Source organism: Musca domestica, unplaced genomic scaffold, assembly GCF_030504385.1.
Source record: "Musca domestica strain aabys unplaced genomic scaffold, Musca_domestica.polishedcontigs.V.1.1 366, whole genome shotgun sequence".
Lineage (NCBI taxonomy): Eukaryota > Metazoa > Arthropoda > Insecta > Diptera > Muscidae > Musca > Musca domestica.
The window spans coordinates 150,516-168,767 of NW_026712320.1; the positions used below are offsets into that span (position 1 = coordinate 150,516).

General features: G+C 34.9%; 1 protein-coding gene across 1 annotated transcript; it reads left to right on the forward strand.

Moving 5' to 3' along the window:
- The first annotated feature begins 9,529 nt into the window (after positions 1 to 9,529).
- On the forward strand, positions 9,530 to 11,405 carry LOC101891246 (uncharacterized). The gene has a single exon (XM_011295861.3). The coding sequence runs from the start codon at positions 9,530 to 9,532 to the stop codon at positions 11,345 to 11,347; it is 1,818 nt and encodes a 605-aa protein (XP_011294163.3). The 3' UTR covers positions 11,348 to 11,405.
- The last annotated feature ends 6,847 nt before the right edge of the window (positions 11,406 to 18,252 follow it).

The following is an 18,252-nucleotide window of genomic DNA, read 5'->3' on the forward strand; positions in this document are numbered from 1 at the left end:
TTAAAAAGATTTGAATCATTTTTTTTTTTTTTTTTTTTGATAGCCATATCGAATAGAATCCTTGTGGTAGATCACAAAGAACTACTCATGATTAAAAGTACATAAAAAGGGAAATCGACAGAATAGGCTTCTTATAAATAACCGGAAGAAACTTCCTTTAGAAGACTGAAAAGGATCTCTTTAAGAAAGAACTTTCCTTAGAAGGCTATAGAAATATATAACTGAACTTAATGGACTAATTCGTAAGAAATTTACAATAGAACGTCACAAAGGAAGTTTTACCGAAACCTCAAAGAACTATTTACGGAGGAGTACACAAGGAAATCAACAAAGAGCTTCTTTTAGAAGAATTTTCTTGTAGATGATCCCAAGGTATGGTCAGAAGGGACTTTTCTTTAGAGGGCAAAAGACATTCTTTTGAAGGCTGGAAGGGACTTTCTATAGATGACAGTGAGGCCTTTTTATAGAAGGCCAGAAGGGATATATTATAGAATTCCAATACTTATTTCAGAAGCTCAATCGAATTTGTCATAAAGGCAAGAAGAGACTATTTTTCAAAAACCAAATGCTACTTCTTATATTAGGTCAGAAGAGAATTCTTAAAGACGCCTAGAAGTGACTTCCTTGAATACCAGAAGGTAACGGGAAAAGGGGGCTTTTAAGAAGACCAGAAGGGCACAGGGAAGAAGGGAATTTTTATAGAAGTCCATTAGGGATTTTTTTTTAGATGGCTAGGGGGAATCTTATAGAAGACTCGAAGGACCTATATCTGAAGCTCAATTGGATTTGTCATAAAGGTAAGAATTTTAAAAACAGGCCAGAAGAGACTATTTATTAAGGGCCAAAAAAGACCTTTTTATAAAAGGCCAGAAGAGAGTTCTTAAAGTCGACCAGAAGGGACTACCTATACAAGAAAACAAGAATTATTTTTAGGAAACTTCAGAGCGATTATTTAAAAAAGTCCAGAAGGTAGCGGAAATAGGGGATTTTTCATAAAACATCAGAAGGGATTTGTTATAGAAAGACCATGGATATTTTATAGAAGGCCCGAAGAATCTATTTTAGAAGCTCAATTGGAAATATTATAGAGTCAAGAAGCGATTTTTTACAACAGAAAGCCGGAGAAAATCCTTAACGAACCCAAGGTACTCTTCAGATAAGTTCATAGCGATTATTTAAAAAAAATCCAGAAGGTGTGGGGAAGAGGCCAGAAGAGGTTTGTTATAGAAGGCAAGGGCATCTTTTAAAAGGCACAAATGGTTTTTTTATAGGCTCAGTTGGAAATATGATAAAAGAAAGGTGACTAGAAGAGACCATTTATTAAATTTCAAATGGGACTTCTTATAGAAGGCCGGAAGAGAGACCTTAAAGGCGGCAAGAATGAATTACTTATAAAAAGAGAAAATGTACTTTTTACGAAAAATAAGAGCGATTATTTAAAAAAAGTCCAGAAGATATTTCTCACATCCGTTCAGAAGATATTTCTCACATCCGGACTTTCTTTTCAAATGACATAAGACCTCTTGGGGAAGATCGAAACGGACTTCTGTGAGCCCAAAATTACAGGACCGGAAAAGGCTTATTTATAAAAGACAAAAGGACCTCCTTTTAATATCATTCGGACTTCTTAATGAAGGCCAGAAAGAACTTCTTATAGAATACTCATGGGTATTTTTTAAGAGGACTCAAATAAATTTTCGAAAAAAGGCTTACTTCTTTTAATAGGCCAGAAGGGACTTATTTGAAGAGGCTAGGCGAGATTTTTTATAAGTAAAAAAGGAACTCTGTTTGATGGCCAGAGGGGACCTTCTAGTGGCGGCCACAAATGGCTACTATAATATAAGACTTCTTACAATTCCCAAAAACAAAATTCCTGCATTAAGACCTGCTAGGATTTCTAAAAAGTGGTCAAAAAGGAATTCAAAAGTGAGTCCAAAATGATAAAAAAAAACCTCAATGAACCTTTCAAAGGATATCTTCATCTTCTACAAAAGGATATCTTAAAAAAGTCAAATGAATTTCTGATAGCCGTCCCGAAAAGACTTCTTATAAAATCTCAGAATGAACTACTTGTAGAAGGCCGAAGGGCGTAACTTGAACTTCTCATTAAGGCAAGAAGGGATTTCGTATAGAAAGCCATAGGGTCTTCTGATAGTCCTCCCGAAAATACTTTATATGAAAATCCAGAATGGATCGGAAGAGACTTTATTTTCTACAACGAGAATGAGGCTCAAAATGGGAAGAGGTGTCTTGTAAATGGCCTATAATAAAGGATTATAAAAGACACACCAGCATCTTCTCAGGAAGCTTGAATGAGTTTCTTATAAGAGGCCAAAAAGGGCTACAAAAAGAAGATTTAAGGACCTCTTTTATCACTCTCTTACCCCTTAAATTTATTCCCCTAAAAAAAACAAGTCCAACTCGGAAAAAAATTAAATATTCCCATCAACATCCTAGATATGATGTCCATTAAGCCCAGGGAACCAAACAGAGAACAGCACCAACAAGTAGCCACATTGAATGAACTCCCCACAGAATGGCCAGATAATGGAACACAGATGAGATGTACCCTTTTTTGTAGTTGTTGTTGTTATTTTTGTGATAGACTCAATCATTATAGAGACAATCAAAATCAATGATATTGTTTTTTGATAAATACCCCAAGATTCCCCCCAATCCCCTCTCCCACTTCATAACCCCAAGGAACTAGCATGGCTGCTCTAATCTCTAAACAATCTTTGATTTTGTTTTTCTTTTTCATGACTCTCCTTCCTCTCCCCTTTTGGTTAACAAGAAAATGAGATAACTGAGGGAAAAAATCACAATATTGGCAAGGTTTCGTAGAGGGTGGCAAGCAGAATTGGGCTTTTTTTTCTCTCTTTCTTCTAATGCCAACCTGGTTTTGTTGTCCCACATCCGCATGGGTAATGTGATGGTGGTGGTAGGCTGGCAAATATGTAATACCCAGGAGAAATGTGCAATAAATAGAAACAAATAGCAGAGTCTTGAAAGGAATGGTCGAGGACCGTAGGAAGATAGTACCAATGACACAAAACAATAATACACGGGTTAATGCACGCTTATATGGATTTTCCATCTTTCCTTCTATTGCTATTCTATGGGAGTTTAGTTCCATTCCTCCTCCCCATCAATTGATGAACCAGGGACGTAGAAGTGACCAATTTCCTTTAGCAGTGACCAGTTGTCAGGCTTAACATTCCCAACCAAAATTGACAGAAATAAAACTAACTGAATAAAAAAAGGAGCCTTGGAGAACTCTCCCCTCGACAAAGCACTTCCCCCCTATGCCATTGTTATAAATGTCGGAGCCAACCCCCATCCCCCCTTCTTCCCTCTTAATAAGCCATTGACATAACAACGATCCGTTTCCCTAACTTGACCTGGGGAAAACTTGATCAAGATACAATTTCCCTTTTCCGATGAGCCTTATTAACCATCCCCCTGCCTCCCCTCTCGAATCATCTTTCGTTCCCTTCCACGCCCCTGATATTAGTTTCGTTAGAGAAGCAAAAACAATCAAAAAATACATTTGCCGCATTACTTTAGATGTAGCCAAGATGCATTAGTCAATTCCCTTAAGAGTTCGGAAGACGACAACAAAAGGACCACAAGCAAAGCTGGGCAAAAGAAATTGATGCTATAGAATATTAAAGGAAATTGCTAAAGCCTAAGATAAAAAAGATGAGAACATCCGACAAAGAAGTGCACAAAAATTTATTAAAATTAATAAATGTCCTTCCACAAAGAGATATCCTTGGAGCAGGAAATAAAACGGCCAACTAGTTAGAAACATCCTGGTCAAAAGGACCTTAAATAAAAGTACGAGTCTTTTCTAACTATAAAATTGTCTCTATGAGAAAACTATAGTCTAAAACAAAGTGGAGGCACAGAAATGTGTTAAAATTCATAGCTGGGCAATCGCTCTACATAGATGGACAATTCTAAAGGCCCTTATATAAAAAGTACTTTCTTCGAACTTCTGCCAAGTCCTTTCTGACTATAATAAGCATTTCTATATAAGGTCCCTAATGTTTTTCTGTAAGAAGTCCCTTTTTACTTTTCTCACAAATGGCCAAAAGAGGCTCCTGATAGAAGGCTAAATGCAGATGTCCATAGATGCCCAAAAAGATTTTTTATAGAAGGGTGTCTTTTGAAATTCGAGAGGGAACTTCTTGAGAAAACCGAAGGGATTTCTTTTAGACATTCAACTTTTTTATAGAAGACAAAAAGGACTTCTTCAAGTTTTCTCTGGCCTCCTATAAGCTTTTATACAAAATGTCCTTTTCGGACCTTATTTCATTTAGACCCTCTTTAAAAAGCCAAGAAATGCTTCTTATGGGCGACCAGGATAGACTCCTGCAAAGTGTTTTCCGACTTTTAGAAGTATTTCTAAAAGCAGTCCCTTCTGGCCTTTTGAAGTCTTTCGGGAGAGGTACCTTCAGTACAACTCAATTTCAATTTCGGCATTTCCAAAAGAAACTCTTCGGGGATTGTTGGAAAATTTCATTCAAGCTCTCCAAAAAGAAAAGCGTTCTGACTCTAAAATTGTCTCCTTCCAGACCTATAAAAAGAAGACACTTCAGAACTTTAAATAAAAAACATTGCTTTTGAACATAGCATTTAGATGGCATTCTGTAAAAGTAGTTTCAGAACCCAAATAATAAGTCCATTCCGGCCTCTTAATATAAAAGTTCTCTTCGTTTGTTGGAAAATTCCTTTCAGCCACGCCAAAGAAATACCCTTCTGGCTTTAAAAAAATATAACTTTTGGGCTTCTGAAAAATGCGATTCTGGTCTTTCTAAAGATACCCTTTCAGGCATTTGACTTTTAGACAAGACTTTTGATGTCCTTCTGGAGAAGCTCTTTAATGACACAAATATTAAGTCCATCTCTGCTTTTAATAACAAAGTCTTTTGGGATTGTTGGAAAATTCCCTTCAAACGTTGAAGACAAAGTCCATTTAGGCTCTGAATAAGGCGAGTATGGCCTTTCTAAATATTCCCTTTCAGGCCTTTAATAAGTAGTCTCTTCTGAAATTTAAAAGAAAAAAATCTTGATAACTTTCTGGTCCTCCTAAATGGCTTTTAAACAAAAACTTTTGATGACCTTCTGGAGAAGAACACGCAGGACACCAATAATAAAACCATTCCGCCTTTTCAATAACAAAGTCTTCTAGGATTGTTGGAAAATTCTCTTCATGCCCTGTTGGCTCTAAAAATACATCTTTTGAGTCTCTCAAAAATTCTCTTTAAAAAGAAGTCTAACATGGATTAATTCTTCACTTTTTGGATTCATAGAAAATTTCCTTCAAGTTCATCAAAAGAGGTCCCACCTGGCTCTAAAAAAATACACTTTTGGACTTCTGAAAAATTCTCTTTTGCCCCTCCTGAAGATACCCCCTTTAGACGTTAGAATAAGTTGCTTTTAAAGGTCTTCTGAAGGACCGGTATAAGAAATCACTTTAGGTTTTTGAAGTCCTTAGTGACCTTCTATAATACTTCAATTGTGTTTTTTTAAAGAAATAATTTCTGACCTTCCAAAATAAGGCCTTTTCAGGCCTTTTATAAAATATTCTTTCGACTCTCTCACTTGCACAACTCAAAAAATGTCTTCTGCATTTTTTCCGTTCCTCGAAAGAAAGTCAATTCTACCCTTCTGCAAGAAGTGCACTCCAACCTCCTTTTTCAGTATTCCTAAACTCCTTAGGACTTAGAGTCCTCAGGACTCTTATTGTATTATTTAAGGACATCTCTTCTGGTCATCCAAAAGTAGTCTTACCTACCTGGAACGACTTCTGTATTCTTAAACCTTCAATAAGTACTTTCTGTCTCTCGAAAAAAAACCTATCTAATTCTTTATTGGATCCATAAGCTCTATATTCTTGCATTTACATCTTGAAAAAAACCCTTCTCTGTCATTCTATGAAATCCCCCTTGTAATTGTAAAAAATCTTGGGAACAAACAAATTTATAAATGACATCTAACGGCTGCAATTCAAACTGCAATATTTCGTCCATGTGTGATTGTCTCGGCTTAATCGAAACAGAGACATAAACCACGTTCATCACGAGGGTACACTTACTGTTCCCACTTGGCTGAATATTTTACAACTGAATAAGAAGTGTTTTTGAAGGTAAAATTTAAGGGGGTTGTCTTGGCTTATGTTAAAAGTATTCAGTAAACCAAATGATAAGGCATATTATGATATTGCCATCGTCTGACAAAAGATGGCGTTAAGAAAAAAAAATCACATGAATTTGTTAGATCCTATATCCATGCATCCATAGTTAAAAAGGCTAGTTTACACATTATGTTAAAGTGACTTATTCGGATTAAAATTTAGTATTTTTAAAACTTCAATTCAAGCTTTCCCAAAAAATTTTCAAATTAAATGAAATAATATACTACACTATATAAAATATATACTACAACTACTGCTGTGGACCTTGACAAAATATTCTTTAAAAATTCAAGTTTTTTGTTGGGATCGTCATTGACAAAATATTCTCTAGAAATCCACGTTTTTTGTTGGGATCGTAGTTGAAAAAATATTCTCTAAAAATCCAAGTTTATTGTTCGGATGGTCTTGAAAAAATATTTGTTAAAAAATCCAAGTTTATTGTTGTGATGGTCCTTAAAAAATATTTCTTAAAATTCCACAACCCGTATTGGTCGTTGAAAAAATATCCACGACTTGTATGGTCCTTGAAAAAATATTCGTTAAAATATCCAAGTTTATTGTTGGGGTGGTCGTTAAAAAATATTTCTTAAAAATCCACACCCCGTATTGGTCGTTGAAAAAAATATCCACGCCTTGTATGGTCCTTGAAAAAATATCCACGCCTTATATGATCCTTGAAAAAATATCCACGCCTTATATGGTCCTTGAAAAAATATCCACGCCTTGTATGTCCCTTGAAAAAATATCCACGCCTTATATGGTCCTTGAAAAAATATCCACGCCTTATATGATCCTTGAAAAAATATCCACGCCTTATATGGTCCTTGAAAAAATATCCACGCCTTGTATGTCCCTTGAAAAAATATCCACGCCTTATATGGTCCTTGAAAAAATATCCACGCCTTATATGGTCCTTGAAAAAATATCCGCGCCTTATATGGTCCTTGAAAAAATATCCACGCCTTGTATGTCCCTTGAAAAAATATCCACGCCTTATATGGTCCTTGAAAAAATATCCACGCCTTGTATGTCCCTTGAAAAAATATCCACGCCTTATATGGTGCTTGAAAAAATATCCTCGCCTTGTATGGTCCTTGAAAAAATATCCACGACTTGTATGTCCCTTGAAAAAATATCCACGCCTTATATGGTCCTTGAAAAAATATCTACGCCTTGTGTGGTCCTTGAAAAAATATCCACGCCTTGTATGTCCCTTGAAAAAATATCCACGACTTGTATGATCCTTGAAAGAATATCCACGCCTTGCATGGTCCTTGAAAAAATATCCACGACTTGTATGGTCCTTGAAAATTTTTTTTTAAAAATCCACACCCCGCATGGTTCTTAAAAAAAATATCCACGACTTGTATGGTCCTTGAAAAAATATCCACGCCTTGTATGGTCCTTGAAAAAATATCCCCGCCTTGCATGGTTCTTGAAAAAATATCCACGACTTGTATGGTCCTTGAAATTTTTTTTTAAAAATCCACACCCCGTATGGTCCTTGAAAAAATATCCACGCCTTGTATGGTCCTTGAAAAAATATCCACGCCTTTTATGGTCCTTGAAAAAATATCCACGACTTGTATGGTCCTTGAAAAAATATCCACGACTTGTATGGTCCTTGAAAAAATATCCAGGCCTTGTATGGTCCTTGAAAAAAATATATTTTTTTAAATCCACGCCTTGTATGATCCATGAAAAAATATTTTTTAAAACATCCACGACATGTATGGTCCTTGAAAAAATATTTTTTTAAAAATCCAGGACTTGTATGGTCCTTGAAAAAAATATATTTTTTTAAATCCACGCCTTGTATGATCCATGAAAAAATATTTTTTAAAACATCCACGACATGTATGGTCCTTGAAAAAATATTTTTTAAAAATCCAGGACTTGTATGGTCCTTGAAAAAAATATATTTTTTAAATCCACGCCTTGTATGATCCATTAAAAAAATATTTTTTTAAAACATCCACGACTTGTATGGTCCTTGAAAAAATATTCTTTAAAAAATCTACGCATGGTGTGGTTCTTGAAAAAAATTCTTTAAAAAATCCACGCATGGTGTGGTTCTTGAAAAAAAAAAATCTTTAAAAAATCCACGCATGGTGTGGTTCTTGAAAAAAAAAATTCTTTAAAAAATCCACGTTGGGATGGTTTTTTTTAAAAGTATTCTTTAAAAAATCCACATTGGGATGGTCCTTTAAAAAAATATTCTTTAAAAAATCCACGGATGATTGTCCTTTGAAAAAATATTTTTTTTATAAAATCCACGTTTGTTGGTCCTTTAAAAAAATATTCTTCCACTTTGGGATGGTCCTTTGAAATTTTTTTTTAAAAAATCCACGTTTTTTGGTCCTTTGAAAAAATATTCTTTAAAAAATCCACTTTGGGATGGCCCTTTGAAAAAATATTCTTTAAAAAATCCACTTTGGGATGGTCCTTTGAAAAATATTTTTTAAAAAATCCACGCCTTGTATGGTCCTTGAAAAAAATATACCTTAAAAAAATCCTTGAAAAAAATATTCTTTAAAAAACCACGCCTTGTATGGTCCTTGAAAAAAATATTCTTAAAAAAAGCCACGCCTTGTATGGTCCTTGAAAAATTATTATTTAAAAAATCAACGTCTTGTGAGGTCCTTCAAAAAAATATACTTTAAAAAAATCCTTGTTGGTCCTTTGAAAAAAATATTCTTTAAAAAATCCAAATTTGTTGGTCCTCTGAAAAAATATTTTTTGAAAAATCCACGTTTCTTTGTCCTTTGAAAAAATACTCTTTAAAAAAACCACGTTTCTTTGTCTTTTGAAAAAAAATTCTTTAAAAAATCCACGTTTGTTGGTCCTTTTAAAAAAAAATTCTTTAAAAAAACCACGTTTGTTGGTCCTTTGAAAAAACATTCTTTGAAAAAATATTCTTTAAAAAATCCAAAATCTAGGTTTATTGTTGTGATGGTCCTACAGAAATTTCTTTAAAAACCACTGTTTATTGTTAAGCGCCTAAAAGTATGCTCTAGAAATTATAAAAAATACATACATGTTTAAGAGTATTTTTTCCAATTTATTCTTGTATGTGTGATGCCTTTGGATAAATATTAGTATTCTACTTTCTGCCGTAATATTTTGTTCCGGGGACCATTGATGTTTACACTTCCCAGCCTAATCCAATTCGGTTCCAAAATATTTTTCTTTATTTTCATTTCAAAAATAAATGATATTCCCTACATTCGTAAAGGTAAATTAATTGTTGTTCCTTATGGAAAATATAAATACATAACCTACCAAAACCCTGAGAAGAAAGGACTTTTCGAATTAGTTATTGATAAGATGTCATCAACAAAGGAACTTCTATTGCTGCTCGCAATGTTTGTCTCGGGCACGTGGAGCGAACATTTAATAGACTACCTCACCACTCAACAGCACTCCAAAGACGACGAATTTATGTTGACTTACGAAAACTTGCTGTGGGATATTTGGCAAGAACAACCATTTGAAGGCCTGTTAATTGTCCAACACAACGACATAAAAGAAGTTGAACTACTGAAAACACTCTGTGGATTTCCTCTAACGAAAATCATAATCACCAAGGATGTCGTATTCGAATACAAACATAAAATTGGAAATTCAAATATTTTAGCTGTGATACTCGTCTCGGGTTTGATGGATGAGAAAATAATGGAGGCAATGGCCCAAACCCTGAACTATATGCGTCAAGTAAGGATATTGTGGCTGGTGGAGGGCGTCAGTGACAAAGAAGGGTTTCTGGATACCATTTTAAACAAAAGCCGTCTTTACAAAATGACAAATGTAATTTTGAATTTCATTGAATCACAACCCGGACAGTTGTACTTCCTAAAACCCTATCCGAATTACCATTGGATTACCTCTGAAAACAAAGAGGACGATTTGTACTATCACCAACACTGGCGTAACCTGGAAAACACCACCCTTGTAACCTATGCCGACCAAATTTCACCTCATTCCTTTTTGTACGAAGATAATAATGAGAAGAAAAATATCAGAATTAATGGCCTGGTGGCCAGAATGGTCTTACTCTTTGCCGAACACTTCAATGCAAGCCTGCAAATGTATCAGCCGCTGCAGGTGGGCAATCAAATTCCCCACTTCAGCATAATCAACGATATGGTTGATGCCAATCTCTTGGACATACCCATGGCCTTGGACAGTGCCTACGATGACCGGTGGTTTAATATGTCAGATGTATATGAATTATCGGCTATAATGATTATGGTTCCGCTTTCAAAGCAATTGGAGTTACGTGAAATATTTAGTGTTCTCTTGGATCCATATTTCTTTGGCTGTTTGGTGGCCAGTTCATTGCTATTATCCTCGGTGCATTGCCTCATAGATTTCTGTGTTGATGGTTTTTGGCAATATTTGAATTTGCTGCTAAATGACAAGGTGCTGCCCGGGGTATTGGGTCAATCGTGTGAAATGCGTTCAAAACATCAATGGGCTAGCCATAGAATAATTTATCTGCTGGTGGGCTTTGTTGGCCTCCACATAAGTACCCAATTCTCGGCCAGAATGAATAGCCTTTTCACCAGTCCACCATATCACCGGCAAATACGCACCTTTGAGGACCAGCGGGGATCACCCGTCAAACTGCTCGTCGATACTGCCGATGCTTATAAGCTTAGCTATTATTACGATGAAAAGAATATCGATGCAATTTTTACAAACACCTCACATATGCTCGAAGTGAGGGCCAGCCTTAACACCAGCTACTGCTACTTGGCTCGCTCGTCATCTTGGAATGTTATTAATCAAGTGCAGAGTCATTTTGCAAACAAACTCTTTTACACTCCCGAAGAAATGTACATCCTGTCGATGACCATTTGGGGTTTTAAACTGCAGTTCAATTCGCCATTTAGGGAGCCCTTAAATGATCTCATCCATTGGGTACATGCTTACGGTTTTCGGCAAGCCTGGTATCGTAGTGCATTTTCCGATTTACTAAAACTCAAGTGGATTTCTCTACGAAATCTAAATCCCATGGTGGAACTGAAGGTATTCACGGCACATGATTTGTTTTGGATTTGGATGTTGCTGGTAATTGGTTTGTCTTGCGGTGGAGTTGTATTCATGCTGGAGCTGTGGTTCGGAAGGAAGCAGAGGATTTAAAGTATTTTATTGATTATTGTAAATTAATTGCATTACCTTAGATTTTGGAATCTATTTGTGTGGAAGCATTAAAACACTAATAAAAACTACATTTGGGAGGAGATCGATTATGATCAACTGGTAGAACGCGTTCAAACTATCTGTTTGCTCTCTAAAATAAACTTCTTAAAAAAATTATTCTTAAAAGTATTATTATTGCTTATTTCGGATTTTATGATCGTTTTGGCTATTCAAAACTTTGGTCCTTTGTGTGGAAGGTACAAAAAGAAATGGTTCGATCTCTACCATCTTTATAACAGACCTTGTATTATTGAACATGTTGAGATGTGTGAAATATGAAGAGGACTGGAAGTTTATTTCGGACTTTATGATCGTTTTGGTTATTCAAAACTTTGACCCTTTGTGGGGGAGGTATCAGAAGAAATGGTCCGATCTCTACCATCTTCATAACACATCTTGTGTTGATCGAAATATTGAGATGTGCCAAGTCTGAATGGAATCGGATTTTAATTTCGCGTTTTATGAGCTTCATTGGTATTCAAAATTTTGACCCTTTGTGAGGGAGGTACCAGAAGGAATGGACCGATATATTCCATCTTCACAGCCGATCTTGTTTTAGTAGAAATAATGGGATGTCTGAAATATGAAGAGAGCCGGAAGCTTATTTCGGATTTTATAATCGTTTTGGTAATTCAAAATTTCGACCCTTTGTGGGGGAGGTACCAGAAGAAATGGACCGATCTCTACCATCTTTATAACACATCTTGTGTTGATAGAAATATAGAGATGTATCAAGTCTGAATGGAATCGGATCTTCATTTCGTGTTTTATGAGCTTCATTGGTATTCAAAATATTGACCCTTTGTGTGGAAGGTACCAAAAGGAGTGGACCAATATATTCCATCGTCACAGCAGATCATGTATTAGTAGAAATAATGGGATGTGTGAAATATGAAGAGAACCGGAAGCTTATTTCGGATTTTATGATTATTTTGGTTATTCGAAACTTTGACCCTTTGTGGGGGAGGTAACAGAAAGAATGGTCCCATCTCTACCATCTTTATAAAACATCTTGTGTTGATGGAAATATCGAGATGTGCCAAGTCTGAATGGAATCCGTTGTCAATTTCGCGTTTTATGAGCTTCATGGATATTCACAATTTTGACCCCTTGTGGGGGAGGTACCAGAAGGAATGACCCGATGCATTCCATCTTCACAGCCGATCTTGTTTTAGTAGAAATAATGGGATGTCTGAAATATGAAGAGGACCGGATGTTTATTTTGGATTTTATAATCGTTTTGGTTATTCTAAACTTTCACCCTTTGTGTGGGAGGTCCCAAAAGAAATGGTCCGACCTCTACCATCTTTATAACACATCTTGTGTTGATAGAAATATAGAGATGTACCAAGTCTGAATGGAATCGGATGCTAATTTCGTGTTTTATGAGCTTCATAAATATTCAAAATTTTGAGAATTTGTGGGGAAGGTACCAGAAGGAGTGGACCGATATATTGCATCTTCACACCAGACCTTGGGTTAATAAAAATATTGTGATGTGTGTAATTTAAAGGCAATTGGTATGTTACATTACATTTTATAAGAGTTTTAATTATTCAACATTTTGACCATTTGTGGAGGAGGTACTTTATGGAGTGGACTGATATTGTCCATTTTCGCACCTGACCTGGCAGTGATGCAAATATTAGGATTTGCAAAGTTGGGGCAAAATTGGATTATCGTTTCTCTTTCTGTGCAAAAAATATATTTCTTGAAAACTTCGACCGTTTGTGGGGGAGATACCAGAAGGAGTGGACCTATACATTTAATTTTAATACCAGACATTGGGTTAATAAAAATGTTGTGATGTGTGAAATTTGAAGACAATCGGACTCTTACATCACATTTTATAAGAGTTATAATTATTCAAAATGTTGACCCTTTGTGGGGGAGGTAATTGATGGAGTGGACCGATTTTGTCCATTTTTGAACTTCACCTAGAACTGACGCAAATATTAAGACTTGCAAAGTTGGAACAAAATCGGATTGTCATTTCTCTTTCTGTGCAGAAAAATATATTTTTTGAAAATTTTGACAATTTGTGGGGGAGATACCAGAAGAAGTGGACCGATGTACTCCATCTTAACACTAGATCTTGGGTTAATAAAAATATTGAGATGTGTGAAATTTGAAGACAATCGGACTCTTACTTCACATTTTATAAGAGTTGTAATTATTCAAAATTTTGACCTTTTGTGGGGGAGGTACTTGAAGGAGTGGACCGATATTGTCCATTTTCGCACCAGACCTGGCAGTGATGCAAATATTAGGATTTGCAAAGTTGGAGCAAAATCGGATCATCCTTTCTCTCTATGTGCGGACAATTATTTTCTTTGAAAATTTTGACATTTTGTGGGGGAGATACCAGAAGATGTAAACCGATGTACTCCATCCTAACACCAGATCTTGGGTTAATAAAAATATTGAGATGTGTGAAATTTGAAGACAATCGGACGCTTACTTCACATTTTATAAAAGTTATAATTATTTAAAATTTTGTCCCTTTGTGGGGGAAGTACTTGATGGAGTGGGCCATGTTCGCACCTGATCTAGAACTGATGTAAAAATTACGAAGTTGGAGCAAAATCGGATCATCATGTGCAGACAATTATTATTTTTATTTTTTTTTTAATGTTGACATTTTGTGGGGGAGGTACCAGATATTGCCCATTTCCGAACTCGGTGTAAGTTTGATAATAATATTACGATGTATCAAGTTTGGACCAAATCGGATACTCTCTTGGAGAGTTATCGTGCATACCAGCCAGCCAGCCAGATAGACGGACATCTCTACATCGACTTCAAATGCCCTGAAACGGATTTGGTCCAAAGAGACCTAGGGTCTAAAATCGTTATTTCAATAAGGCTCATTTTGGCCGTATTATCGATTGCAACCAGCCAGCCGGACAGACAGACGGACATCTCTAGATCGACTTTAAATTTCCTGAAACAGATTTGGTCAAAATAGACATAGGGTCCAAAACCGTTATTTCGATGATGCACGTTTTAGCCGTATCAAATGATATATACCCGCTGTAGCCATATGGCTGATGGTATAAAAATACATTTTGTGGAGTTAAAAGGCGTAGAGCGAGGCATCCCATCTTTATACAAATATTAATATTGAATAAGATATTCAAAAATTGAAAATATATCAGGCATTAATTTATTTAGCATTTTGACGATGTGCGATGAAATTAGAAGAAGTTGTGGAAACTGTTTGTCCATTTTCGAACCTGACACAGCCTAAAATTAAAGTTTCGATGTGACAAGTTTCGACTTTTTCGGCTAAAGACTATGCGTAATATGAGGTTTATCAACCTTAGAAGGTTTGGAGCGAAATTGTAAATCTTCAAATTTGTCCTAAGTTTGGTGAGAATATTACAACGTATCCAGTTTGAGGCATTTTGGTATTATGAAAGAAGATATCCTCTTTGAAAGCATACGGATGAGGTTACAATAATGTCTAGTAGTCTATAATGTATCAAGGACCTTCAAAATTTTTCGAAGTAATGGTAGTTAATAAAGGATTCCCCAGTTTTAAAATCATTATAAGGTTTGAGTATGGCAAATGATATGCAAAAATTTTAGGAATCTAAAAATAATTATAATGCAATTTACATAAATAACTAAAAAAATATTAAATTAATTGATCACTTACCTGTAAGAATTCCATTGAATATGTTCCCTGCCTTAAAAGTCACTTTGTAAGAATTACTATTTTTCTGATGCAAACAACTTGTTGAAGATTTAAAAAATTACACTCTTGTTACTGTCATAATAAGCGGTCTTTCTTGCCATAACAAATTACACTTTTGAGGTGCTATGGCTCTTTACAGATTTTAGTTTCTTACTCTTTTAAAGAATTTGAACCGTTTGGATGAACATTTTTGTGCCAAGCGTATAAACGAGCAGACTGGATGGACTTGATAAGTTCCTTCATTTAATTAATAGCCTTGGCAAATGTTCAGAAATTATTTAAATTATTTGTTGTTTTGTAAAATAAAAAGTTGCGGATAATTGCGGCCAACATCCGGGAGCTTAATAAATGTAGACTTATCTTCTTTGCAAAATTCTCAATATAAAAGTTCCCGTATGGCGGGCTCAGAAGGTGGAACGGGTCGGTTTAAAAAAAGATTTCACGGCCACTAACACTTGTTTATGACTACGTCCGTATGTTTCTGTTGTTGCTAACCATGGCATATTTGAAAATCTTTGTTCCAGAAACTTACACAGGGTATGATATTCCTCTCGAGAAAGACTACTTGTCTGCCTTTTTCTTTTTGTATGTTTTACATAGGAAAGTTAATATGATTCACATTTTGTCTGCCATCCCGGCATACCTAAAATACAAAAACCACAAAATTATGAACATTCTAACCCACCAATCATTTGAAATACTTACCTCACGAAACCATTTTATATGGAACATCGGCCATTTCCAGTATCGAACATGGTTCTTGCACGGAACAATATTTTAAAGTATATGGGGATCATGCTAGTTGCAAATATTGGCGTGCATCCTCTTGAAATGGAAATAGAACTACCGAACAGCTTTTTACAGGTTTGTGGATTGAAGCGGTTATAGCACTACAAAATTTTTATAGATTTGAAGTTTCTTTTATAGTTTAACAATGACACTAATCCGAATAAATAAATTGATCGTCCGAAAATTTTTTTTCGCGTACCGTTATAATCAACTAGTTTATTAAAATGACACAGAAGCTTCGCCACAAGAGAGTTGCCAACTAAAAAATGTTGAAGCAATAAGCATGAAAGGAATTGCCATGTGTATATATATAGTTTCTATCATTTCAAAGTGATTACTACATGCTTATATTGCAAAGTCGTTGATGCTAAAAAATTGCTGTAGCCAGAATAGTATATTTTCTTTAATAAAAATTCTAGATTAAAAAGTTCACAACAACATTTGGAATATATGGCGACCACGGAAGTTTAAAATATTAGCGTGCTTCCTGTCGTGAAATGTGAATAAGCTAAAGAGCAACATATTGCACAGGAATAAAACAGCCATAACATCACACAATTGTAATATCTTCAAAGTTGCTTCAAGGGCTTGGAGTCAATAATTATTCGTATAAACAAACACATTTTTTGCAGCATTTGTTTTCACGAAGCATTAAATTACAATTAACTAATTTAATCAAAATCACAAAGAAACTTGGTAATGGGGAGTTGCCAACTTTAAATTTTGAAAGAAATGTGTATAGAAGGTATTGTCATCTGTAAATAAAAGCGGCATCATTTTAAAGTTATTACCAGCAACGTCATTGATGCCATAAATTGTAGTAGCGAGAGCTAATTTAATAATTGAGCTAATTTAAATACAAGAAATAAAAGATTCACAGCACAGATTGAGTTTCCAAAAAAAGTACACGTTTTTATGACTATTTGCCTTAATTGAGTTTTGGTTTGTTAATGAAAAAAGATCGTAACTTAAATATAAGTTATCCACTTTGACCCCGAAATACTGGTATGAAATACCATAACACTACAAAATTTTTCATTATGGTATATGGGAGTTGCCATCTTGAACATTTGGTAGAAATCGAACGTTAGGTATTGCCATGCGAAGATATAAGGGACAACATTTTACAGTGATTAGCAGATATTAAAATGATGGCGTTGCGGCAATCATATACTATAAATACAACAAAAAATCATAACGTATAGATTTATTTATTCGGAAGAAATATTTTTTTAAATGGTAATTGAAATAGTAGAGAGTAAACAAAGTGCTGTCCTTCTTGCATTGAACATTGGTGTAAACATTTTTTACGCCGTAAAACATAACCAACTATTTAAATAAAAATGAAAAGAAAAAATGTTGAAGAACTAAACATCGAAGGTAGTGCCGTACATAACAATGCAACTATCATTTTACAGTGATTAGCAGCTGTTACCATTATGTTGCAACGCCGTCGATGCCATATAATTGCCGCAGAGAAGAACATTTATTTTTCTGCGCTTTCTCTTCATTCATAACATTTTAAATATATATAAGATAAATTAAAAATATTTAAAGGTTTTTTAATTGCTCACAATCAATTTTAATTTATATAAATAACCACTTCGTTTAAAGCATTTCTTTTCATGTGCCGTTAAATCGAAATTTCGCCAGAAGGGAGTTGCCAACATAAAAATGTTGCAGCAATGAGTATGTAAGGCATTGTAACTATGTTGCTATCATTTCACAGTGATTATCAGATATTGTTATGATGTTGCAACGCCGATAAGCCATAAAATTTATTTTTGCGGGCTTTAATATTTTTTTTTAATTTTTGGTGCTGAAAATAGTAATTTAAAAAAGATATTATAAAGAAAAATATGAAAAAAATTATAAGGAATAATATACGTTCCACAGAATAACTGGTTATGTCATTAATTTGACATATAATCTATGGCATTTAAAATGAAAATAACGCTTTTTGTTTAAATGAAACTCTAATCTATTTTGCAAAATCGAATATTTCGTATGAAGTGTGGAATATTATATATCAAAAATAAATTTGCTCTTACTTGCGTCACTCAGCAGAGCGTAAAAACTCTTAGGGTGCAAGTACATAAAAGGCTTGAAGTCAATGCTAGGCATATTAATGTCAAGTCATTAATAATGGATAATGACGGCAGGATTTTAGTGCGGCTCTGTACTCCCTTTATGAAATGTTACAAAATATGCCTAGCCATGACTTCAAGCTTCTTATGTACTTGCAGCTTTAGGGTTTGGGTACATATGCAGCTTGAAATCTTCGCATGACATATTTTGTGAAGTATCATAAAGGGATACCAAAGCCGCACTCGAATCCTGCCGTAGTTTCGCTTTA

Bases quoted from the DNA above. Each gene is read 5' to 3' on its own strand.
- LOC101891246 (XM_011295861.3), top strand. From the start codon at position 9,530: ATGTCATCAACAAAGGAACTTCTATTGCTGCTCGCAATGTTTGTCTCG.